General features: G+C 42.7%; 1 protein-coding gene across 4 annotated transcripts in view; it reads left to right on the forward strand.

Moving 5' to 3' along the window:
* The first annotated feature begins 1,036 nt into the window (after positions 1-1,036).
* Positions 1,037-24,944, forward strand: part of LOC147151060 (phospholipid-transporting ATPase ABCA1) — a 68,598-nt gene continuing 44,690 nt past the window's right edge. For all 4 annotated transcript variants that reach the window (XR_015081895.1, XM_086012882.1, XM_086012892.1 and 1 more), the window contains exons 1-15: positions 1,037-1,228; positions 2,880-3,009; positions 4,798-4,891; positions 4,975-5,116; positions 5,196-5,323; positions 6,041-6,168; positions 6,287-6,481; positions 9,078-9,164; positions 9,241-9,430; positions 11,341-11,480; positions 11,602-11,718; positions 13,111-13,308; positions 13,760-13,965; positions 15,346-15,522; positions 24,568-24,790. Coding sequence is in view for 3 of the 4 variants with exons in the window: in XM_086012882.1 (XP_085869008.1) it covers positions 2,944-3,009; positions 4,798-4,891; positions 4,975-5,116; positions 5,196-5,323; positions 6,041-6,168; positions 6,287-6,481; positions 9,078-9,164; positions 9,241-9,430; positions 11,341-11,480; positions 11,602-11,718; positions 13,111-13,308; positions 13,760-13,965; positions 15,346-15,522; positions 24,568-24,790 (2,091 nt within the window). In the remaining variant the exon portion in view is untranslated. The remainder of the gene's footprint in view (positions 1,229-2,879; positions 3,010-4,797; positions 4,892-4,974; positions 5,117-5,195; positions 5,324-6,040; positions 6,169-6,286; positions 6,482-9,077; positions 9,165-9,240; positions 9,431-11,340; positions 11,481-11,601; positions 11,719-13,110; positions 13,309-13,759; positions 13,966-15,345; positions 15,523-24,567; positions 24,791-24,944) is intronic.

Below are 24,944 nucleotides of genomic sequence, written 5' to 3' on the forward strand. Positions count from 1 at the left end.
TTTGTAGTGTTCTTTTGCCCCCGCAAAAATAAAAATGTAAAATATTTATTTTCCATTCTCCGTTTGATCGTTCTTAACATGATGCCTTTTTGGCTTTGTTTTGGTTGATGTTGACAGGGGGTGTGAGGCTTAAAAAGTTTGGCTGGCACCGTTGAGTTGAATGGAGCGCATCCAAATATCGAGGTGTTGTTTTTCTCCCGCAGTAGCTGTGTCAAACTATAGAAAAGTTGATGTAAAAAAAAAAAAGAAAAAAAAAAGAAAAGTAGATCAGACGCGCCTGTACACAATCCGTGTGGGGGCCGTGTTTGGCCGAAGTCAAAACAATCGCATGAGCATCTGTCGAGGAAGGCTGACATTTGGTTTTCCTCAACTTCTGTTGCCTTTCCTTTTTCTCTTTTCTTTTTTTTTTTTTTTTTTCCTCAGGATACGAGTGGCGCAGAATAGAAATCCGAGCTGTGACCTTGTTCGATTGACATGGCATCCTTGCACATCTGCAGGGAGGAACGGTGCAAGGTACCAGTGTTGTAGATTTTGTCCAACACAGCTGTTATTATTGTTGCCCTTGAAATACATGAAAGATAACCAGCAACTATTGTTGCCATGAAGCCAGTGAAGCCATTAGCACTGGTGGACCAGCCAGGATACATGATGTTGTGTTAGCACTAGCTAAACCCAGCGGGGTTCTGAGGTCAGCAGTCTCGGGTCAGTTATTGGAGCCCAGAGTTCAACTCAACTGTATTTTGAATTTCTTAAATTCTTTTGCCTTTAAATGTTGTCTTTAACGATGCGAAACACATTGAGTTACCTTGTGTATGAAATGCGCTAAATACAGCTGCCTATCAGTGCTAACATAAAGACGGTTATGCCTTGAATTATTTATTTTTTTACAAAATACCGACAGCATCTGTAATGGCCACTGAGACCTCAAATCACCTACGACGGTGTTTAGTACTGGTGGAGCAGTCAGGACACCTGGTGTTTGCATAGCGTTAGCACTAGTATTTCACCCTGACACACAGTAATAATTTGCCGAGAGTAGCACCTGTTGTTGCCACGGAGACCCTGGAGGCCACCTGTGCGCACGTCAACGTGGCTCCCGTCACCCGAGGCCATTTGCATACTTTACGAGTGGAGGTAAAAGGACACGACACAGGTGGGCCGGCCGTGCGGGAGCCGGAAAGAAGCGAAGAGACGTTTTTGAGATGCCTTGATGGCCTGACGGCCGAAGGTAAGTGCCAGTCGGATGTTTCTCGTCAGACTTTGAAAGCCGGCTTATTGATCTTTTTGCTTTATTTGGAGCAATTTTAATGAAACACACAGATTTTGTGCTTGTGATGTTTATTGAGTCAGAGGGAACTTTAACTGCCAAGCGCGTTTCCTTGTTGATCATTTAGTTAGCCAACACGATTAAGGGTAGGATTAGCATTATCTCTTGGTGGTCAATATGGACAATTTGTTGAATTTGTATTCATCAGTGTGAATAAATATATGTATACATATACACATATATGTACATATATATTATATATATGTATATATATGTATATATGTGTATATATATATATGTGTATATATGTATTTGTACAGTATATGTGTGTATATATATATATATATATACGTATATATATATATACGTATATATATATATATACATATATATATATATATGTATATATATATATACGTATATATATATATGTATATATATATATATATATATATACGTATATATATATATGTATATATATATACGTATATATATGTATATATATATATATATATATATATGTACGTATATATATATATATACATATATATATACGTATATATATGTATATATATATATTTACGTATATATATATATATACATATATATATATGTATGTATGTATGTATGTATGTGTAGTATTTTTTATTTACACAAGTGTCATGTTTTCCACCGCAACTGCAAGTCACACAGCCCAGTTGTCCCTTGTCACTTGAGTCCTCTGAGGGATAGAAAAACATATGCACAGACACCATGCGAACAATACGAAAGCCATTCGCGCTGTAGGCTAGCCGAGCGCTAATTTGCCCATTTGGGAACGAAGAGTGTCACGAGGCTAAATGACAGTAAATAAAACATTGGCCGGCTTTCCTGTAAATAATGGAAACCCACCGAAGGGAAGGGACTGCAGGAAGAGGAAATGGAGCGTTAAGCGGTGCCGCACTCGCCGTGGGCCAAAGAAAAACAGCTCGTCCCCATCGGCTTCACCTCGCGTCCACAAACTGTTCACCACCATGTGAAGTATGGTACAAAATCTTTGGCCTGTGAACAAAAAACTATCAAATATAAACAATGATGTTATAGAAAAAGGTTTATAACCCTCAGGTAAAACTTCCCCAGCCAAAAGCACGTCAATTAGTTTGGTTTGGTTAGATATAAAAAATAGAAAAGGTTCTGCAGTATATTCCTCTCCTTTTTTTTTTTTTCTTACTGAACAGTAAAAGCTTGACTCACTCAGAGACACTTCACATAGTTTGGATACTTGACAGCAGAGGCTTTGGAAAAAAAATAAGCACAAGATACTGATTTACACAACCGTACTAAACTCAGATGCACTTTGAACATTTTGTTGAGAAAGGTGGGACAAAATATTTTTGTCATATGAGTGGCATTACAAGTGAAAGGAGCTGTTTAATTAAATAAGGACGATGTGAACTGGAACCCCCCCGTTTTACTGGACGTAGGTGATAATAATAATTCCAGAAGCAGGTGCTGCACTGTAAGCCCCAAAGCCTGAGGAAGTGAATGATTAGTGGCAACCCCAGAGCCACTCAGCCCAAGATGCGGCGCTGGTCTGTATTAAAAACCAAACTCTGGCTTTTATCCCCTGCAGGGTTTATTAAGTGGACCGGTTGCCATAGAGACGTGTTGGCAGGATATTGCCGGGATAAGGTGTAATGGGTCTCCTGACGCAGTTCGCTCTGCTCCTGTGGAAGAACTTCACTCTCCGGAAGAGACAAAAGGTACCCCTGCACCGCTGACCGGCCGTTCTTTGTTGAATTTTTGCAAATTCAACTGTCAGGGCATCGCCGTTGCACTGTGTTAGCAACGGCGGAAGACGAGGGATCCGCCCCTAAGCGCCAGCCCCCCCCCCCCGCTGGGAACAAGAGCAATCTCACCTTAATTCCGACCAATTCAAAGTGTCACCTTTAATTTCGGGACATCTCGTTTGCGTGCGCATGATGTCACATAGTCTACGTTGACGTACTAACAAAGTCTGTCTTTGACTTAATGAACAGAGCAGAGGACCTGTTAAGTGTTTGCTTTGAAGGGCACAGTCTCTTTGTGGTACTTTGCAACTTTGAATGTAATGACAGCGGAACCTTCACGATCTACCATTTGTTCAAATGTACTCAATTCTCACAATAAGAAAATAAATTTAAAAAAAAGATTCATCCGATCCACCGTCCTTAACTATACTGGATGGTTTTTAAAAGGTGAGTCACATCACTATAGAGAAAATGTGACCGCGCCACGAGGCGCTTCACATATTTTGGTTATTTGGTGGCAAAACATTTTTCCATATAAAAAATATTCCTCCGAGAGCCTTTAGATAAGACATGACACACCATGTGCACTATGCACTCGTCTAGTTACATGAGCAGCCAGCGTCAAAATTTTATTGCCACTTTATTATCAGCACAATTGGATAAGAGGTCACGCACTGCTGGGAGATAAGATCGTGTATTCCAGAGAAAATTGTCAGGGTCATTTAGCCAAGTATGTTGCGACAAAGAATCTGGCGCCTTCTTTGGGTGTTCTGTCTTTTCCTTTGTAACCTTGGCAGTCAGTGGGAGTCACAACCGCCCACTTGTTTCGTAAGGGGCCCGAGCGCAGCAGTGCACCCATTGCCGCCGAAGAACAAAAGGCATCTTTGCGAGGAGAAGCTTCCATTAATTTTCCTTACTTTGTCGGAATAACTTCAGGCAAAATTAAATTGCGGTTTTACAACATTGTATCAGGGGAAAGCGGGATGCATTCGGAAGAAATACGCCGCTGTTTCTTTCTTCGGGATGGGGAAAGGAGACAGTGCGAGTTTTTTTTTTTTTTTTTTGCATGGAATGTAGGGTATTTGTGCGACGTCAACATGAAAAACGACTATTAGATGAAACCAGTGGGAGTTGGCAAGGACAACAGTGCTTGCGGAGGGCTTGTAGAGGTTAATGACCAATTATATGAATGCCTCGCCAAGCATTTTAACATTTTATAACAGGCACGGCGCTGATTTTATGGTCCGCTCTTTCACATAATTTCAAAGGAGGAGATTATCTATTCACAAAGGCACGGGTGTCCAGTGGCAAATTCCCGAAGACATTGAGGAAGTCTATATAATTCCCTCTGCCGGCCATTTCTTTTGCAATTTCTAGTATCTTGCGGGATGCCTCATCTGTAAATCAGTGAACTAGAAAAGGCGCCCAGTCAAGCGCAGCAGACCTCCGTCAAGGTGGAAATATTGCGGTCTGCTTCTGCTTGTCACAACCATTTCAATGCACTTGGTTTGTTCACATTGGCACATGTTGTAAAAATATGTTCCTCAAGAATAATCATATAAAGGCACTCTTGCTAAGTCTCAGGGAGTCAGGGTTAAGATCACCCTGTCGCGTAACGATGACGGGCTGAATCTTTTAGTTTATGATTAAAAGTTGACATTAGGGTCGGGATTGGGGTGGGGAGAGGGTTTAGGTTAGGGTCAGGATTTTTAATCCTATTCTAAAGATATGTAAAGATGACCGTCCAAGTCTTTTCTGCAGGTGCGCTTGGTTGTGGAAATTGTCTGGCCTTTGTTCCTCTTTTTCATCCTGGTGTGGGTTCGCTTCACAAACGAGCCGACCTACAAAGGCCAATGTAAGTCGAAACTCATCCTCTGATCGGGATCCGCATTGTCTACTCGTGCAGAAAGCAGTTCAATGGACGCTCCGTTTCTCTAGGCCACTATCCAAATAAAGCGATGCCATCGGCCGGGGTGCTTCCTTGGGTTCAAGGTCTGGTGTGCAACATCGACAATCCGTGTCTGAGTCATCCGACGCCAGGGGAAGCGCCGGGACAAGTTAACAACTTCGACAACTCAATGTAGTTCCTTAAAAGACAACACACGAAGAGCAATAAAAGCATGCAGTAACACTATCATGATGACCTCTCGTCTACTCAGAATTTCGAGGGCGCTGATTGAGCTGCAAAGCCTCCTGGTTAACAAATCCGTCCTGAGCAACGCCCAACGACTGGCTGACGACGTCAACCAATTGGCCGCAGTCGTGTCGCGAGCTGACGCTCGGAACGGTAGGGGCCTTTGAATGTCGAGTGCGATGCGAGCGAGATAATCAAGTGTAAATAGTGTCGCGGGTTAAAAAAGCGCAACAATTCCGCCTCTTGTGTCTTTGTCAAGTATTTGCCACCAAGGAAAAGTATCACTGTTGTTCAAATGACACCTCTGAGGATTTGTTGTTCTCCTTTATCCCTCAAAAACAACGAGGCGTGATTATTTACGATGGCATTTTGCATGCAGACTGACAGATCATTTGTCTTGATAAGTTGCTGCCTTGCATTAGGCCCATTTGGCGCGACGCTATTCAGATTTTTCCCCCCACCCCGCGCTATCTAATTTGCAAATAGGCAAAGAGGGGAGGCGTGCCACCGCCGTACAACAAACAACTGGTGGGGGACATTTGCATTTCGGGGGTCACCGGCTTGTAATATACAAGATTAAATCCATCAAAGATCCAAGCAGGAGCATAATTAATGGCATGCGTCGTCTGAGGTGAGACTACGGAAAGGTCGTTAGCAAGAACGACGGATCGGGCATGGAAAAGGTTCGGCAAAGATGGTTGATGGGAGGAATGCTTTTCAAGTACAGTAATCCCCCACATATTCACGCTTCACTCCTCACAAATTCATCTATTTCTGTTTTTTATTTTTTTCTATTTTTTTTTTTGTGAAACCTTTTCCCAGCTATTCTTTATCTACCTCCAAAATAATAGTTTGCTGTTTTCGTTCAAGGACAACCAATTCAACTGACGAGTATTCTGAGGGATGACGAAAAGTTCTCGGCGCACTTAAGAGAGAATTTGTCGGTACCGCTTCCGGTGGTCGAGAGCCTCACGGCTGCCAACATTTCTGTCCACCCGGTGGGTATGACTGTAGAAACAGCGCAAAAGTTCAGCGGAACCCGCTAAATAGCATCCAATTTCATAATGTTACAACTCTAGTGAAATGTCCTGGAAATGCCCTTTTCCCAAACACAAGATCCCAGTCCCTGCATTTGGTGACCTTCGGAGCTTCCTTTGTGAGAGCGAAGACCTGGACCAGTACATCCAGTTTAGCAGCCCGCTGGACAGGGAGGCTTTCCAGAACGTCAGCTGCTCCCTGGGCCCCCAGCAGCTCATCGACAGCCAACAAGTGTTCCTGCAAAACCTGGACGCCAGCAAAGTCTTGGTTCAGGTCAGCCTTCTTTTGATTTGTTAGAGAGAAACTTTCATGAAAAAGGTTTTCTTGTGAATGTTTGAGCTTAAGTGGCTTCTTACTATGGACGTTTGACATGTTTTGAGTGTGGTCATATTTTTTTACTTGGGGGTTAGTGTGAGGTCAGGGGTTATGGTTAGGGATAGGGTTGCTGTCGCATTACATTTAGCAGGTTATAGATATATTGGGGATCGGGTTACATTATTGTTGACGGGTAGTGTTACTGTTTGGGTTCAGGCAAGGGATGGGTTAAGACCCCAAACCTAACCCTAACCCTGCATGCAAGCTTCTTCTAAAAGGACCAAGTCAAAATTTTATACCTCCAATCTGTATTTATTCATAATATATTTATACTGACAACTTTCTCTCTCTCTCTCTGTCTCTCTGTGCCTTGTATAACTTCATTAATCCATGTTGAACAATTACACTTGTTTTACTCTGGTGACTTGCGTTGAATGCAATAAGCCAGCGATGTAGTCTGGACAGTAGCTGCTGATAACGAGCCGTATGCACACTTCCAGATGAACGAATGTCATTGTGGAAAGGTACTTGGACTTATTAGTGTATTTTATCAATGGCGCGAAAATGCCGCTCCACATTTCCTTCATTTGGTGTACCGATACGACACTGGCAGATGAGGAAAACGCGCTTTGAAAACGACATCGTGAATGAAAATAAAAATGGAAAAAAAATCCTCCTCCCACTCTGTATGGAAGTACTTCTCATTCTTTGGTCCCCTTATAATTGTAATATTTTTTTATTATGTGTAAAGGAGACAAAGCTAATAGGAGGATAATAAGGCAGCGCTAATTTGCTAGAGTTTCGTCAGTTAGCGCAGTTGTATACACACAGCGACGCATTCGACAGGTCTATGACTGGCTGCCCTGTATGTCTCTCAAGTGACAAATTTTGTACCAGATGGTAGACGGGAATCTATTCTTTTTGTTTTTAACTCTTTCAATGGTGTTGACGGATAGCTATATCAAATTGCATAAAACTGAGAGGGCTGACAGTGATTGAGTTAATGCCATCGGATCGACCCACATTCCCTTCGACCGGTCAAACCCAATCGTCGTAATGGGCCCCCATGGTTTAAGGTTTGAGTTTAGGGATAGGGAAATTATAGGCCGCGGTCAAGATTTTAATTGCTATATATGCCGTAGCACTGAGCAATGAAATTCTTACTTAGCTAGCCTCCCCCCACTTACACAAAGAGGATAAAAGATTTGTCGGGGGAAAAGCAGTTTTAAATGTAGAGCGTTACAGTTAGCCTTGGGGTACGATTTTTTTTTTTCCCTGTAAGAAATCACCAAAAGAATCATGTGTTTTTAAATTAGTGTTAACTGTCATAGAAGTGTACAAATAAGTTAACCAGTGTTAATATTACGAAAAGGTCAAAGCAATATAACTGCCTTAGTGCTGTGTCGATGATGCATTGCTTGCAGTATATTACATTTTTGAGCTTTTTTTTTTTTTCCCCCCGTAAAGCAGGCACTTCATTTTCCTGCTCACCTCCGCGTCTCCCCATGATGTTATTAAAATACATGCCATCACCAGAAATATTTATTAGAAACGATGTTCTGTTGAATTCTTTTTAAATCCCAGAGCTCCCGCTGGGATTATGCAAGCCCGCACTTTTTCTTTTGAGTTTATCTTGGAGGGAAAATATATGGCCCAGCAAATCCAATAAATAAGTGATAAGGCGAGGAAGTTTGTAGGAGAGATTATTTGAACAATTTCAGCCCACAGGCGCAGTAAAAGAAAAGCCTCGGACAAAATAGGGCGCACAAAAAAAAAAAAAAAAAAAAAAAAAAAAGCTCCCGGGTGCCATCAGCAAATGGATGGAATAGAACATCAAGCCATCGCACTTAAAGGCCCACATGCGGAATGACGGAGATAACAACAAGACCGTGAAAGAATGGACAACGGGCGTGAGTCAGAGTTTATCACGGAGCTGCTGAATGACGGTGGCCTACCTCAACCGTGCAGACTCAGGTTATCAAATTGGCTTTTTTTTTTTTAGCACTCTTCCTTCCTCAGAGGTTTTTACAATTGCATGCTGGGCTTAACAGCCGAAGGTTTTCCACCCCATCTTGTAATAATGTGTTACTTATGAGAGTATGCACTCCTAAGAATGTCTACCATTGAGATACTTTAATTGTAATGACATTTACTGGAAGGTTGTTGACTTGCTAGGGTGTGTACTTGAAATTCTTCGCTTGTAAGAACACTTTTATTGTAAGAATGTGTACTTGTAAGGGCATTTATTATAAGAATATGTACTTGTAAATACTGTGTGTGTTTACTGTATGTAAGCATATCTAATATTTAGAGTGTGTACTTTTCACGATATGTACCTTTGTGGTAGTTTCCCAGCAAGGATCCAAACTTGTGTACCAGTGTACTCGGAGGATGTTTGCGAATTTTTTACCAAATCACAAAACGGGAGAACGGCGCTGGAAGTTATTAACCTGAGCATCCATGAATAGTTTTCAAATGTTCACTTTCTCGATACTCGGCGTGAATTACAAGCAGACTGGTAAGTGCGATTCTGATCGATATAATATTCCTCCAGCTGCCGTCAGCTTTGGATCTGGAAGCCGTTGACGTGACGACGCTGCTTGCTAGAACCGTGGCAAATGCCCTCCCCGTTCTCCAAGAGGTTAGTATTCCAGTCACGTACGGGATCTTTTATTTATATGATCAAATGATGTTTTTTTCCTCTTTTTTTAAACCAGGTGAGCCGTTTGCAGAACTCCATGATCCTTGTAGGGTCACTGGATTTCCAGGGGGACATGATTGGCAGCGTCAATATGCTTCTGTGCGGAAAGCAGCTTGACTCCAATTCCACCAACGTGACCCTCGGCTCCCTGTCGCTCAGACGAGTGGTTAGCAAGCAGTCAATCACTAGCCAGCGCAACACTTCCAGTGAGGCTACTTGCAATATTTGATAACAAAGTCACATTTTAGCGGAGGGGCCGGAATGTATTATTCCTATATTCAATTGGAGGTTGTTCAGTTCAGGGGATATTGTCATTTTCGAGCGTCTATACTTGTGAGGTTGTGTACTTAAGTGGGGAGTGTTTTGTTTACTTGAAATTATATGAAACACTTGACATTTGTATCATATTTCTTGACTACTCTCATTTGTTTTGGATTTGGGCATTTAGCATCACCGTTGTTGACTGCGCGTGATTGGATACAGCCAGGTTTCCTAGCTATTACATTTTTGTGAGGAAGAAAGAAGCAAACATTCTCCCATCGGCCAATGAGTTATTTGGCCTGCAAAAAGGAGAGCAAACAGAATGACGACTTTTTGTTCGGCAACGGCCGTGCCCCAAAAACGGCCTCGGGCTACACGGCCAAGGCCTGAGGGGGCAAAGCATTGGCGAGGCGCCGTTGCATATTTCAAAGGCGCTTTTTGTTTCCACTTCTTCCCAACGTCCTTGCGCACATGTTAAATGTGCCCAAGGCTTTCTGCTTGGCCAATTTAATTCCATGAGATCCCAGAGAATTAGATCTACGTTGGACGTTTCATTAAAGCTTCTCACGAGGAAGACGCAGCGCACAATTAGATTTTAATAAGACGCCACTGGTCCCTGGGAAATAAAAAAAAGTTGCACGGCAAAGAGCAACGCCGTTCTGGTGCCAGCACAAATGAGCACAAACACGGTGTCATCCAGACATAATAAGCACTAACGTGTCTGTTAGCACGCTAATGGCTGTTTTGGCATTTTCCTGCACTTAAATGAATCCAGGAATGTGTCGTGGCCGTGTGCGTAAATGGCCAATTACAACTGCTGCGGAAGTGTAAAAGCAGTCACAAAGGCATTGTACAACACAGACATTTAAGTCCTACTTGAACCGTATTTTTGCTATCTTAATGGTTGAGATTTATATATTTTTTTTGCCAAGCAGATATGATAGGATCAAAACGCTCTGCAGGAGTGCCTCATATAAAAATAGATCATGTATTGCTATTGCCAGCTAATGATTAGAAGCTCATCTTGGTGGGCCACCATTACACAAAGTGGCATCTGTTGCGGCCTTTGATGGGAACAGCTGGCCAGGGTCCGAGTAGAGGGCGGCCATTAGTTCTCCTCTCGCGCCGACCTCCCAGCAACACCTGCGAGAGGCGGCGAGCGGGCAGGAGGGCTCACGTTTAATTGCGGTGAAAATGCCTGCTAACATCTCCCCTCAGGGGCGACGGCGGAAAAAAAGTCCAGAAAGAAAAAAGACTGCTCACAAAGGATATAAAAAAGGAGATTGTTGTACTTTAGCGGGTGTTGACCTGTAAGAAAGTGTACTTGTTATATTGACTTATAAGGATCAGTCCTTGTGAGATTGTTTACTTGTTAGATTACATACTTGTGAGGATGGTTTACTTGTGAGCTTGTCTACTAGTGAGCGTGTGTACTGATTGTTTAGCTTGTAGGGATACGCGCTGCTCTAAAAGAACCGGATTATTATGCAGTTGGGACCGGTGCAGTGCAGCGCAATAGCTGGTCCTCCCTTAACCCGCTTGCGGCTTTCCCAACCTGCCGCTATTCACATAGGCGGCCCAGTTAAATTAATAATGACGCTGCTACTGCTGTGCACTATTCACACTATATACAAAAACTTTTTTTTATTTGTAGACTCAGGTGGAAATAAATCCCTCGGGCGGTATTTTGAGGTGAACATAAGAAACTAGGTCGAAATTCAAAACCTAGTCTTCTACTCCTCCAGTGTATATTCGTACACCTGAAATCACAAGTTTGGATCAGGAAAACTCAATGTCCATATAGTTTGTAAGCACAAAACTACCATTATTTTCCTTCTTACCATGGTTTCTGTAGGTTCTTTTTGTCAAAACCTCATTGACACCCTTGAGGGAACCCCAGGTCTCCGCTACATCTGGAGCACTTTCAAGCTCTTTTTCCAAGGAAAAGTCCTTTTCACACCCGATACCCCGGCGACTCGTCTCATCGTGAAAGAGGTAATGAACGTAATGAACGTACTGCAGGCTTACCGGGGCCAACACTTACGAGCCCATGTCATTCCAAACAATGACGCTTTGGTTTTGATCGGCTTTTCTTTGTGTTGTTTTTGTCATTCAGGCTAACAGCACCTTCAGCGCCTTGGCGATGCTAAAAGACATGGCCGACGCTTGGGACGAGGTGGGGCCACGTGTTTGGGATTTCTTTCAGAACAGCCAGCAAGTCAACGCAATACGGGTAAGATTGATTGAGTGTGACACCGCCCCTGTTACTCAAACATCAAGTTCCACCAAGGCGATTTAGAGTGAGCTCTTCTGTTTTATGTTATTGTTTGACACTTGACTCTCTGAGAAGTGGAAACATGTTGTGTAGACGGACGAATCACTCAGACTCATTCTACCCGGTTAGCTATTCTACTGTTTGACACATGGTATTATTTAGCACATGATTCTGAAGCAGCAAAAACCTTTTGTGCCGACTGAATGATAACTGAGTCTCATTCTACCCGGACAATTTTAGGTGTGAGCTTTCACTTAGCACCACCTCCAACGAGGTCTAATACCTAAACCAGGACTTAGCAGGTCCATTGATGGTCAGAAACAAGATACGGGTGTGCGAAGAACGCCGACATATCCAGTCCAACTTTTGACTGAAAAAGAATGACTTATAATGTATACACAAGGCAGGGGAGAACATACCATTTTCAAGGCTCCTGTTCAGTATGGGAACCGGGGGATGGAAGTAATTATGGATAAGTACGGGATAATTTTCATCCTGGCAGAAGGGATTATCTATAGAAGTAGAGGACATGGACACTTTGCCTCCACCTCTATCCCTTTCCCTCCCTCCCCCTCTCTCTCTTGCAGTATTTCCTTGACACTGACATTACTCTAGTGTCACTCCAAATGAGCTTATAGGCAGCTGGAGGGAAGCAGACATCGGCAGCTCCACATAGCCGCGGTATTCATTACCCTAGCCCTAACCTTTACACAAATGGGCACGCGTTCCTCCTTTGTCTTCATTTTCTCCGCCAGCACCGCCGCTCTGCTCTTTTTTTCCGCCGGCGCCGCCGCGCCTTGTGCTACCGGGCCACCGGCTCGGAGGCATTTCGTCATCACTGGCAGAGGGCGATCAAGGTCGCAGACGTGTTTTAGTTTTGATGGACCAATTACCACAGCTGGCAAGCCCATCTCAGGTGCGGAGCTGAAAAGAAAGGCCATAAACAGTGGCGCCACAAAGCCAACAGAGTGGACGTGGGTCAAGAACCTATTTCCCCATCAAATGAAAATGATATCCAAATCAGCTTTTTGGTACCAACACTTGCCAACTTACAAATATTTGAGTTATTAAACATTCGGATCTCAAGCTGAGCGTACCATGACTCGGCACATTGCGAAGCTCTCTCAATTGGGCCTTGACACATGGTATTTTTGGATTATGATAGTTTGACACATGGTATATTTGACACATGATGCACATATTGTACTATTGCTTTACGTGTCTTGTTGTTTGACATCATGTACACATGCTTACCAACCATTCAAGATACAATAATGCCCTGGAATGTATCTCATTCGTAAGCAAGCGCAATCTTAAGCAGCCATCTGTAAACGTATGTTGTGTTGTCAGACTTTGCTGGCCAATCCGGTGTTCGCCGCCGCCCTGGACCAGCGTCTTAACGGCACTGGCTGGACCGCCGCTCTACTCGCCAATTTCCTCTACAACGGCGATCCGGAGGACCGACCCGCTGGGGTACCAGCCCACGACTGGCGGGACCTGTACAACTCCACCACCCAGATTCTCCAGCTTCTGTCCGACTTGCTCGGCGTGCGTATCCATTGTGGTACCTTTCTGTAGTTTTTAGGTTGCCGACACTTTTTCTGTTTATTCAGTCCACGAAAATGATATTTCCCCTCATTTCTGCGTCGTGGGAGGCCTCACTGTTTGCCAAGTTTTAATGGCGTCAAATACAGCACAAGCACACACGAGCGGTTGATGTATTGATCTTCGCCACAGTCTGCGGCGGGGGCCCATTTTCTCGACTCAGTATGATCAAACACATGTGGAAAGGCGATTCTCACACACAATTCAAAGTCAGGTTTGTCAAATGCTGCTTCTCGTGGATTCATGTACTCTGAAAGTTACTCAAAGTTAGGGATTTGCAGTTTTTAGGGGAAATTTCAGGAAACTTTTCAGATGAACCTTTGTAGATGAAGCAAAGTTTGAATTCGGTCACCTTGCGTAGCTTTCTACCTACATTTGTACACTTTTGTGACAGTGTTTGGACCTGAACAAGTTTGAAGCCACTCCCAGCGAAAGCCACATGGTGGGGAAAGCATTGCAGCTCCTCAAGAACGACACTTACTGGGCCGGCGTCGTGTTTGTCGATCTGCCGCTCAACGCCAGCCGACTCCCTCCTCATATCCACTACAAGATCCGCATGGACATCGAGGAGGTGGAGCGCACCAACAACAGAAAGGAACGGTACGTAAGGAAGCAGATGGAACACAAACTATGGCTAAATGTAATGAACCACACCTTTTTAGTAATTGAACTCAGCCACGTTATACACACCATACTCATAAGTAGTATTGTTTGACATGGGACAATTGATATTTAGCAGAGCTGGACACTTGACCCTTTTTGCCGGTCCGTCCGTCCGCGACCTGGGTACCCTTCCGTTCTTGTCCCTCAGTCTTTATTCATAAAAATTAGGGTCCTCCGACCACGTCCGTCCTCATCCTTTTAAAGCGGGTCCGTCCTTACGTCTGCCCCCACCCAACCAAAAAAAAAAAAGCGTCTGTGCATGACACCGCGGGAGGGATGCTAACGGCAGAGATTTATTTAAAGTGCAGAGGTTTATTTAAAGCTCATTAGCTGGCTAATTTACTATTCAAATCCGCTTCATTTATGGGCACTCACTTCTGTGTTAAAGGTTTGACGAACCGCTTGCCACCACACATTGTATGTGTGTAAGGAGACGAAGTGAGCGAGTCGACAGTTGTAATGCAACTGCTTTATTTAACAGCGGTCACTGTTTATATGTCAATTCAGCAGACGGATGGGCGGAGGCGTCACGCCCGGTCCAGGGAACGCTTCCATTGGTCAGCCCTTTGGGTTGCTGATTGGCTCGCTGGTTTCCGCTCAGCTTCCGGAGCGCCGACTGGAACATCAGTCCGTGGGTGGAAATTGACGTACAAGCATCAGTCCGCGTGTGGAGAAACAAATCGTGCAGGAGCAGTTTCGGTGCTGCTTCATGTGTGAGCACTTGTCCCACGCATAGGCTAGCTGTCTTGAACAGTGAGCAGAGCTGAACTCACAGTTAAAGAGCCAGTACACAAAACGACAGGGGGGGGAATAGTACCCGAAATAGTGACTCATTGCGCTTTGAAAGCCTGTTTACAGCCTGGTCCCTCACTCAAATCTGTCCCCCAATCGACAACAACTCACTATTTTCCTCCCCGTGCTCGCCGCGGCCATCGAGGCCTCAGTGACGGATATACGGACCGGTCCGTCACATAGATGGAATGCCCAGCTCTGGTTTTACATACGGTACCACATAATATTGTTTAGCTCCTGATATTTTTGACGGATGGTACACAAATTATTGTTTGACACATGGTCAGTTCCCCATTAGTATCTTTTTTCATGTAGTGTGTAAGGGTCTCCAGTATTTTATCTACTTCTTTTTACAAGGTCTGGACATTTTTTTTGGAAAGCCATCATGTTATCACCTTATAAATTTGAGTGCCACTTTTTTTGTTGCTGTCTAAAACGTGTTCTCCGGCAGCGGTTGTGACAGCCTCACTTGACGTTGACTTGGCCTTTGCCAGCACAGATGACAATGTGTCTGCTTTTAATAAGGTCATGGTCTCCTGGGGCCCGAGACAACTCTTTTAACGACCTGCGCTATATACGGGGAGGCTTCGCCTACCTGCAGGACATGATCGACCACGGCATCGTACGAACGCAAACGTCCACCACCCAACCCCTCGGCGTTTTCGTTCAGCAAATGCCGTACCCTTGCTACGTGGATGACACGTGAGTACAATGTTTTGTTTTGTGGGGGTGGGGACAAACATTCCCCTCACACTGGGGACCGACCGTCAAGAACTGAGACGGCGAAAATTAGCCACCTATCATACTTATAAAAGAATAAGTACAATATTGCGGAGTGAAAAATGTCAGAGTCAACTGGAAGCTACACCATTTCCACAAAACAGAAGTACGATAGTCTTTCATTAATTTTATCCACCTGCGCCTGTGTTTACATGTCTTGGTAGGTGCTGCTGTTTTGATGAGCAAAAGAATGCTAATGAGCATTTACCTGTTTGACACATGGTACACATACTGTATTATAATTTGACTCATGGTCATTTTTGACTCACAGTATTCACAGTCCGCATAGTACACATAGTATTTTTTGTATTGTGACAAATGACACACGGTCCTATTTGTATTGAAACATAGAAGCATTGTCAGTTTCCCATTATTTTTGTCTATGGAGTGTAAAAAAACCCCGCTGGCAGTTAACTTGTTTAAAACGCACAAACTTTAATTCAGCTGTTAACGTGGCTCGATGGGTGATGCTGTTTTTGTTAGCAACAGCATGCGAACAGACTCCTCACTTTCCCCTCGCTCTTCTTGTGAGCGATCAATCATTGCAGTTTCTCTCCAATTTCTTTCCTGATATTTGAAAATCCGGATGCATGGGCTACCAGGAGTCCCTTGAGAAAAACTTCAGGATCCTCTCGTGTTTGTCTAACTGAATAACTGCCACCCATGCGAGTCATCAATTTAACACAACAAACCCCCTCAAAAAGCATTTAATCAGGCTTGAAAGGGACCAGGAATTCAGTCAGTCCAAACTATCGATTTCAGACAAACCACAGGAAATTCCTTAATTGCTGATGGATGCTGAATTATTTATGCAGGTCCCTACCTACCGTGGGTATTTGATTCACAACAGCCAAGATGCTCAGTGTACATAACACATCCCACTCTAATCCCGTTTCATCATGTTAGCGCCGTATCGCCGGAAAAAATATTCAGACTCCCATCCTCACAACATTACGTTAATAAAGCAAAAGGCCCGAAGATAATTACTGGGGAGATTTAACAACACCGTACCCCTGCCGCACAGCACAACACAAAATATTCAGCTCCACTCGGACTGCCATTTCCAGAGATTAGGAATCTAATTTCAGAGTATTATGTGCTTTACAGTGCAGGGTTTTCAATCAAGCGATCTTTAGGTGGTGTTTGGGTAGCTAGGATGAAAATGATGACTTTGTTTGGCTGTTTGATAACCATGTCCCTCTTTTGAGGGTCATACAGTATTTTGGCATTGCACACCTGAAACGATCCAGGAAGTCTGTCTTCTTGGTTTCAGACGGCCATTTTACGAATTCACTGCTCAATGTAGAGCTATTCATTGGCAGGACCCCGTTCTGTCTTGGCTTTCTGCTCACCATGCATACCACCACCCACAATCATATTAAGCTTTTTGTTCCTAAAGTCTGCAGTACTTTTTCTTCCTTTCAATGTTATACCTCTGCAACAAATTTGGTAGGCATTTCTACAAACTCTTTCAGAAACCCATGGTCAAAAAGACACCAAAAGTCTGACATTTCCGTTTGAAAGAGTTATTTCAGGGTCATTCGTTTAAAGCAACACGTCAAAGCAAAAGTTGTCCAAGAGATTTTATCCTATTGCTACCAAACTTGGACCGCGTTTACTTGACAGATGGGCTCAATTGATGATGGTCTAATCACAGAGGAATTTTGATTTGCATTGCATTTCGACTGAGGTTTTTACATTCATAACGGTGCAAATCGGACAGTCGCCAGCCCCCTCGGTCGCCGCATTCCATCTTCCCGAGAGCACCGATTAATAATTACAGAAGATAAATGGAAGCCATAAAGCACTGCAATACCCTCAGTCCCAACACCATTTACTCCCTCGCCCGTGCCGCCACGCGGGCAATCCGATAAATTATTAACCCTTGAAAATTGCTATTTCATTCATGAATAATTGAAAGAGGAATCAGACAAAGGAAGATCCGCTGAAACAGAGGGATGGGAATGGACCGTGGCGGTAATTATTTTAACTGCACAGTCTCCAGGCAAACGGATAGCAAGAACTATAAGCTTTCCTTCACGTATTTAAACAGCTGCCTATTTGCATTGTTTTAGATGGGATAATTCCCGACCCAAAATGGAACTCGAGGAGACATAGGCTGGCCGATCAGTGCTATATGAGCAACACAAATGAGCCGGTATAAATTACATGTCCATTTCCATTTGTCCTTCAAAAGTAAACTAGAACTACAGATTTTATCTGATAGCTGCTAAATATGCACCAAAAATACTAGACGGATAGGCAGCACTTACCTGCAAGGAATTACAGTTTTTATTATTGCATGTCAGCTGAGCATGGCATTGATGTTTGCCATAAAATGGTGAAAGGCTAATAACTCAGCTCCACAAGGTCAGACCAAGTTTTATATAGTTACGCAAAAGTTGGTAGGCATGTCATGTCAAGAGTAGCCCCCCCCCCCCAAAAAAAAAACCATGCCTAATTGTTTTACATTAGAAACAGTCCTTCAAATTCTTAATTGCTACCACATTTGAACCACAGACCGTATACTAGACCAGACAATGGTCCTCAAACGTTTTACACCGCATGAAAAATACTACGCTCTCCAAGTACCAACATTAAAATGTGATAGCATAGTAAGTCCAAGTGCTTCTCAAAAACGAGGCAGCGTGTATTTAGATTTTAAAAACATTAACAGTGCATTATATATGAAAATAGAAAACTGCACTAAAATAATGATTTCATGAAAATGTATTGTAGAATAAAGTTAAAGAAAAATTGTACCAAATTAAATGTTTAAACTTTGAATAGAACTGCAGCTGAGTGCTAAACAACTCACATGTTCATGCTTTCTTTCACCAGCCCTTTCTATTAGGAAAGTAGTAATTGGTCTCAAATGAGTATGTTGAAGTGATACATCTTGACAGTATTAAGATCTTTGCATGCTGGGGACTGAGTTCCATTTAGCCTGGGTTGTTGCAGAGAGTCATCATTGTACTGATGCATTTGTTTTTCCAATGATCGGTAAGCCAATAAGTATTTTAAACGATAATATAGAAGACTTTGAAATGATATTAAATGGTTTTAAGATCTTAGATTGCGGTGTGTTTACAGTTTAAACTAAAAGTTGTTTCAACCAGAGGTTCCCCCCTCCCCTGCTCCACACGCACACCCATAGTGGCATTTTGCACCGAAGATAACCAAAGTGTATTAGCTCCCGCTGTCATCCCATTGAGCCGTCAAGCTGCCGGGCCTGTGATGATGCTGCGGGATAAATGTTGACCCCCGTGGGGCCTGATAGCACATAAACACATCTTTTATCAGTGGCCCCCGCGCCACCTCACGTTCGGGAATCACAGGCATCTCTTGTTTGGATCCCGGGGCTGCGATCTCCATCAATAGGCCGTTAACATTTTCACATCTAAGGATTCTCTCGATTACATGCGGGGCGAGCTGTGTTAGATGAATGTTTTTTTTCTTTGGTGATTAATTTCAAAGTGGGGAAAAAGTGCAATCTTAAGTTATGTTAGTAAGTTACGCATTCATGTTTACATTTGGAGCAATGTTTATTTGCTGAGCAAACATTTTACCACACCAGAAAGAAATTCCTAGTTTGACTTCTGCATCCAGGTGTACCGGATTAAAAGTGGAATAAAATACAGGTATAATAATAAAATAACACTTAATGTCGATTGCATTCTGAATGAAATAGTGCAGGATTAAATGTAATTATTTATATAAAATTACGTGTTTATAAGAAGTATAATACATAGTGTTTTATAGGTGTTTTCACCATTGAGCAAAAAAACCCCCAAAAAAACCACACATTTAAAGGTGAATACAAACGTAGCACATACTATAAATTACCGGTAAATGTTTTTGGTAATCATAATCATTGTGATTATGTTAAAAATTTATGTAATACATAATAAATGTAATACACAATAACAGTTATATAGTGTCGTACGTTTGCTCAAATAAATATTTTATGAAATATTTTGCCATTGAATAACGTGTCAATTACATTAGATATGTTAAATGTGCGTTTTCAATACTGAGCTAACTTGAATGTATATTGTGAGATCATTGAATAAGTGTTTTTTGTATTTTTTTTAATTTTGTCAAACTATATCACATAAAATAAATGTTTATTGTTATGAATCCAACTCTATAGATAATTTTAAAATGAAATGATTCTATATTAAATTACATTTTTCTAATGTCGTCAAAGAATAGCATGTCAAATATATGTGTGAGCGCAGAAATAAAAGTATGACTAGACACAATTTAACTACAATGAAATACAGTAATATTAATTTTGTGTAGTGGGTCATCCAGCACTTGCTTTTTAATTAGAACCCGCTTGTGAAGTGGCGCTCCGTTTCATTCTTTATTTCCACAGCAACCAGTTTCTCAGCGTCCCTAAATTTAGGTCAGGCCGCCAATGTAACGGGAGCCGCACAACGCCAACCCACCACAGAGTTCTATTACTTAAGCACCTTTTGATCGATCCGCTCATGTATAATTCAAGAGCATCTGGTGGCAAGGTTGACGGTGTCGGACGCGCAGCGCATGGCTGATCCCGGGGAGGAATCGCCACCGAAGGAGTTAACGCAATCGGAAGGCCGTCAGCTGTTCCGGAGACGTTCTGGCATTAGCATTCACGCGGCTTCTCTCGTCTCGTCTTTAGAAACGGCTTTTGCTTCACTGAGGATTCAACTTTCCAGGCTCCACAAGGCAGTTTTTGCATGTGTGATATGGTAACTGCTTAAAGTCGAATCCCTCCAAAGACTCTTTGTCAAGGAAAGTGGTGCAAAAAAAAAAAAAAACCCCAAAAATCTGTAGTTCGAGGCTTGCCAAACTTTTTCAACATTAGCAATTCTGTTCTGAACAAGGCTTATTAATATATTGTATAGTTACTCAAATGTTTAGCAAACTGTTGTGACTGACAGATTGGAAACCCCCAGTTTAGTATGCTGAACAGAATCATCATTTAAGAGATAATCAGCAGGCCTTCGTACCAGTGTTATTATAGTTTTGGATTTTTCCATATCATTCGTTTTTATTTCATGTGTACTTTTTTTTTTAATTCAATTAATTTGAATACATTTGTAGAGCAGGTTTGTTACATTTTATGAGTTGTTTTAGTTTTGTTTTTTAAATGCTTCCTTTTAGTTGAGTTTTTATTAGTTTTAGTGTTTCTTTTAATATGGAGTAATTTGTCCGGTTAACTGTAATAACCTTGCTTTGCACCCACTTTTTCTGCACCATCAAACTCTAATGCCATTGATCCACCAACATTTGATGGCGTACTTGTCCTAGACAGATGGCTAAATTAGACATGTGCATCAAATTTCGTGTTGCTCGTAGAAACTGGTTTTTGTGGCAAAACATTTTCAAACTTAGTGAAAATTCTTGAAATGTTCAGCAAACAAATTAGATTTTGTGTGGGGCGTTTTTTCAAAATGTAATGTCTCCATCTTGTATAGAATACCTTCTTCCCATTAAGGTTCATTTGGGTAAATTCCTGTGTCGGAGTTCATCAAAATACAAACCCAAGAATTAGAGCAAAAATATCAAACCGATATGGCCGACTTCCTGTTCAGTTTCAGACATGAGACTATTCTGTCCATCCTGTTATGAACGACTTGTCCACTCAGTTTGATGAGCTGAGAAATTAACATTGGGGGATCATTTTTTTCTAACTTTGCATTGGTTGCTATTGAGTGAGGATTCTTGGACGGGGACGAGTGCTGCAATAGGTATTAATTTAATTTGTTACAGCTCTTGTCGTGATAAGATGATGTCGCTTTATCCGTGGGCTGAACTAAATCATATTTATCGGAATAACTTTGACGTCTCAGTCACTGTCTAATAAAGAGAAGGGAGCACTTTGTTATATAGGCAGGAGCCGAGGATATTGACATGGCATTTTGGTGGCATTATGAATGGCCTTATTGCTGTTGCAACAGCATGGAGTCACTCACCGCAGCCGGCTAACATGAGCTAACTCGCAAAAGGCTTTGATTGAGTTTATGAAGGTTAGAGCAGTCTGCCTTGTAAATAACAGCCATGGCATTAACGGTGACACGCCCGTCTGCAGAGCAATTTCTTTTTCTTCTTCTTTGCGTCCAACATGGTTTGAATAATCTTCAGTATCAGGTTATGCCAACCAGTCATCTGTACAAACAGTCCGTTGAATTAATTTCTTTTTCCCCCCCTTTGAATCAGACCCGCAATTCAGCCAGTTTGACATGAACTTTGCCGGGCATTTCTATTATGAGCAGAACCACAAAAAAATATTTAAAAGGACACAGGCCGTCTAATGTTTTAGGGTCATTTTGGTCATTTCTTGCAAACCTTCAAAAGCCAAGTTTATATATAGATTTAGGTAGTTAAGATGCTTTCCAACTTTGCACCACGTATGGTGTACTAGACCAATGGAAGACCAAAATTGCCACTGTAGTACCTTTACTTTACCTAATTGCCAATTACCTTTTCCAGCTCCTTCCTTCCAGTAGGAACTATAAAACAAGCCCACCAAAACCAGCAGTCAGCAATAGCTTCTCTCTCCTTGCCATTAACTTTTCAAACAGTTGTCTCTTAATCTCAAAGTGATACTATGCCATTTTTCACTCTGTCATTGTCTCAAGTCAATTCAATTTGATCACTAATACTGCACAATTGCACACTTTATCTTAATAAGGTCATGGTCTAAATATTTATTTTGTTATATTGTCCTTTTTGGTACTACACTGATTCCATACAAACATACATAAAAATGACTCGGATATTTCAGAATTTTTATTTTCGTTGGGACTGTGCATGACAGCGAAGTTTGATGAAGATCAGGAAGTGACTGTAATTGACTTTACATGGTGTGTGGACAGCATCTTTGACTGTCATGTGGTCCCTCTGCAACCTTGTGTTCCTGGGAGCTTACGCGACAGTTCCGCCTTTGTCGATGCACTTCTTACAAATATCTTGCAGCTTCATCCGAGCCATTGGTGGAATCCTCCCCATGTTCCTGGTGTTGGCCTTTATGTACACCACGTGCATGACCATCAAAGGCCTGGTTTTGGAGAAGGAGCTGCGGCTCAAGGAGGTTCTGCGAGCAGTGGGCGTGCGCGACAACGCCCTTTGGCTGGCGAGGTTCACCGAGAACATTGTTCTGCTCGCCATTCCGTGTGCCCTACTTAGTGTCATGGTCAAGGTCAGTGGAAACGAGGCACGCAAATGGACGCGGGATCAGATCGGATTCCAACCAAGCCGACGCCCCAGATTGGGTCCGTCAGGTCGCGCCTTGTCTTGTGGTATACCTTTGCTAATCACCAATCATTGGGCTGTGGGGTCAAATAATTGCCCGTGATTACTTTTTCCACCCAATGATATATTTCTCTCTTGCAACCCAAAGTAGAATTTATTGAAATTAAGATCACCGCAGCGGCGTTTGTTATTTCCCGCAGTTGCATCACCTTTGCTTTCAAACAGGCTTCCTGTTATGCAATTAGAGCCATGGATATTTGGCACCGCATGTGTTCGTGATTGCAATTAGAGTTGATTATCTGAAGGCCAGCGGGTCGCTCGCTGCTATTTCACTGCGTGGTGTTAGTACAGCAACAGTGGCCTTGGTGTCGGGACTCTTATAGTAATAAAAACCAGGACGGACGCACAAAACGCTCACGGCGACAGCGTCATTATGTTCCACTGAAAGGGAGCACATCCTTGTTTTGCAGGAGGCATTGTTAATGATTTAAAGATGATTGCTAGTTCACATCACCCTCATCAATTATTTTGCCGCATAATTGTGAAATGTGTCTGGTAAATAAAAACGGGTATTTGAACAGCTGGGTGCAATGCTATTCCCCCCCGTCAACGTAATGTGTTTGCAAGCCACGAGCAATGTGTAAACATTAATAACAATAAATCCAGTTAGCCGAGTGCCTTGGAGGAGCGATGTGTATTCAAATGACAAGCTCTAAATGATAATTTCACAGCCTGCTTCAGTGCATTAATAATAATGGCGAGTTAAGCAGTAATTTTCACAGGGATGCATTTGGATTAGGTGGGACAGCAACCAGTCCTGTCATCATTTTTAAGTGCTTTTTCTAGCAAGTGTTGTCATCCGGTTCAGTTCTGTATGTTGCGTCTATTGTTGTAACTGTCGCAAGGTACCAAACTGTCCTTCCATCAGGTATGTAAAAGTTCAGTTTGGATTTACACTGCAATTTATTGTTTTATGGTTTAGATGGCCCAGAATCTTGACCGGTGCTTTTGCTTTCCTTGTGTTGGTTAGAGGCGTGCGTGTCATTGATCTGTGTATTAAGCAGCTGTGACAGCGTCTGTACGATCTGTTCAATTTCAGTGTGGTGAAATTGGAGATGAGACATTGGAGATAATAAGAATTCTGTCATTTGCGTGTGCCAACAAGGCAGGTAGAATACAAAAATGTTACAGATTACTCCCTTTTTGCCTGAATTTCAAAAATTGCCCTTTGGTCATGGATGTCTGAACTTCAAATACTGAGCTGCATTTAACTACCGGGCGGCATGGCTCAGTGGTAGCGTGGTCATTTCCCAACCCCGGCCATTGTGACCATGTCGAAGTATCCTTGAGCAAGATACTGAATCGCCAGTTGCTCCTGATGCTGCGTCATCAGTAGGTAGATGAGGTACAGTGTCAAGCGCTTTGAGTACCAAACAAGTGACAGTCCATTTACCATTTATCGTTTGGTACCAAAATAAAGAATCATTTCCTTAGAGAACAGCATCAAAGGGTTGTCCACAACCAACTGTCCTTGGGTCGTAAGTTAAACTTGAGTATGGTCAATTTTAAAAAATCTTCAAGACTTGTGGAACAACTTGAAAATAAGATGACTCTGTGATCAAGGACATTAGGAATGGGACCGCGCTTCTCTCAGGTCAACATTCAGCCTGACAAGTGATGCGTGAACAAAGTGTTTGTCTGGTCTTGGTGTGGCCCCTTCAGGTTCCTTCGGGCTCTGGTGCGCTCGCTGCCCTTATACATGACACTGGCCTGGATCTACTCGGTGGCCATGGTCATTAAAAGTATTGTTGCTGAGAAAGAAGCCAGACTTAAGGAGGCGGTGAGGATCATGGGCCTGAGAAGCGCCATCTATTGGCTGAGCTGGGCCGTGTCCAGTGCGCTGCCGTTGGCCATCAGCTCGCTGCTCCTTGCTCTTATACTCAAGGTGATCCCACTGATTTAGAACTGATTCCAGGAGGACCCAATGCCTCATTTTGGAGAATCTCTCCGGACCAAAATGAGAGAAAATGAATGCATTTTGCTATAAGCTACATAATGGTTTAGTCGCTAGTCCCCTGGGTTTTCCAGCTGTGATCATG

This window comes from Filicampus tigris, chromosome 2 (assembly GCF_054856515.1).
Source record: "Filicampus tigris isolate MCC_2025a chromosome 2, RoL_Ftig_1.0, whole genome shotgun sequence".
NCBI classification, from domain to species: Eukaryota; Metazoa; Chordata; class Actinopteri; order Syngnathiformes; family Syngnathidae; genus Filicampus; species Filicampus tigris.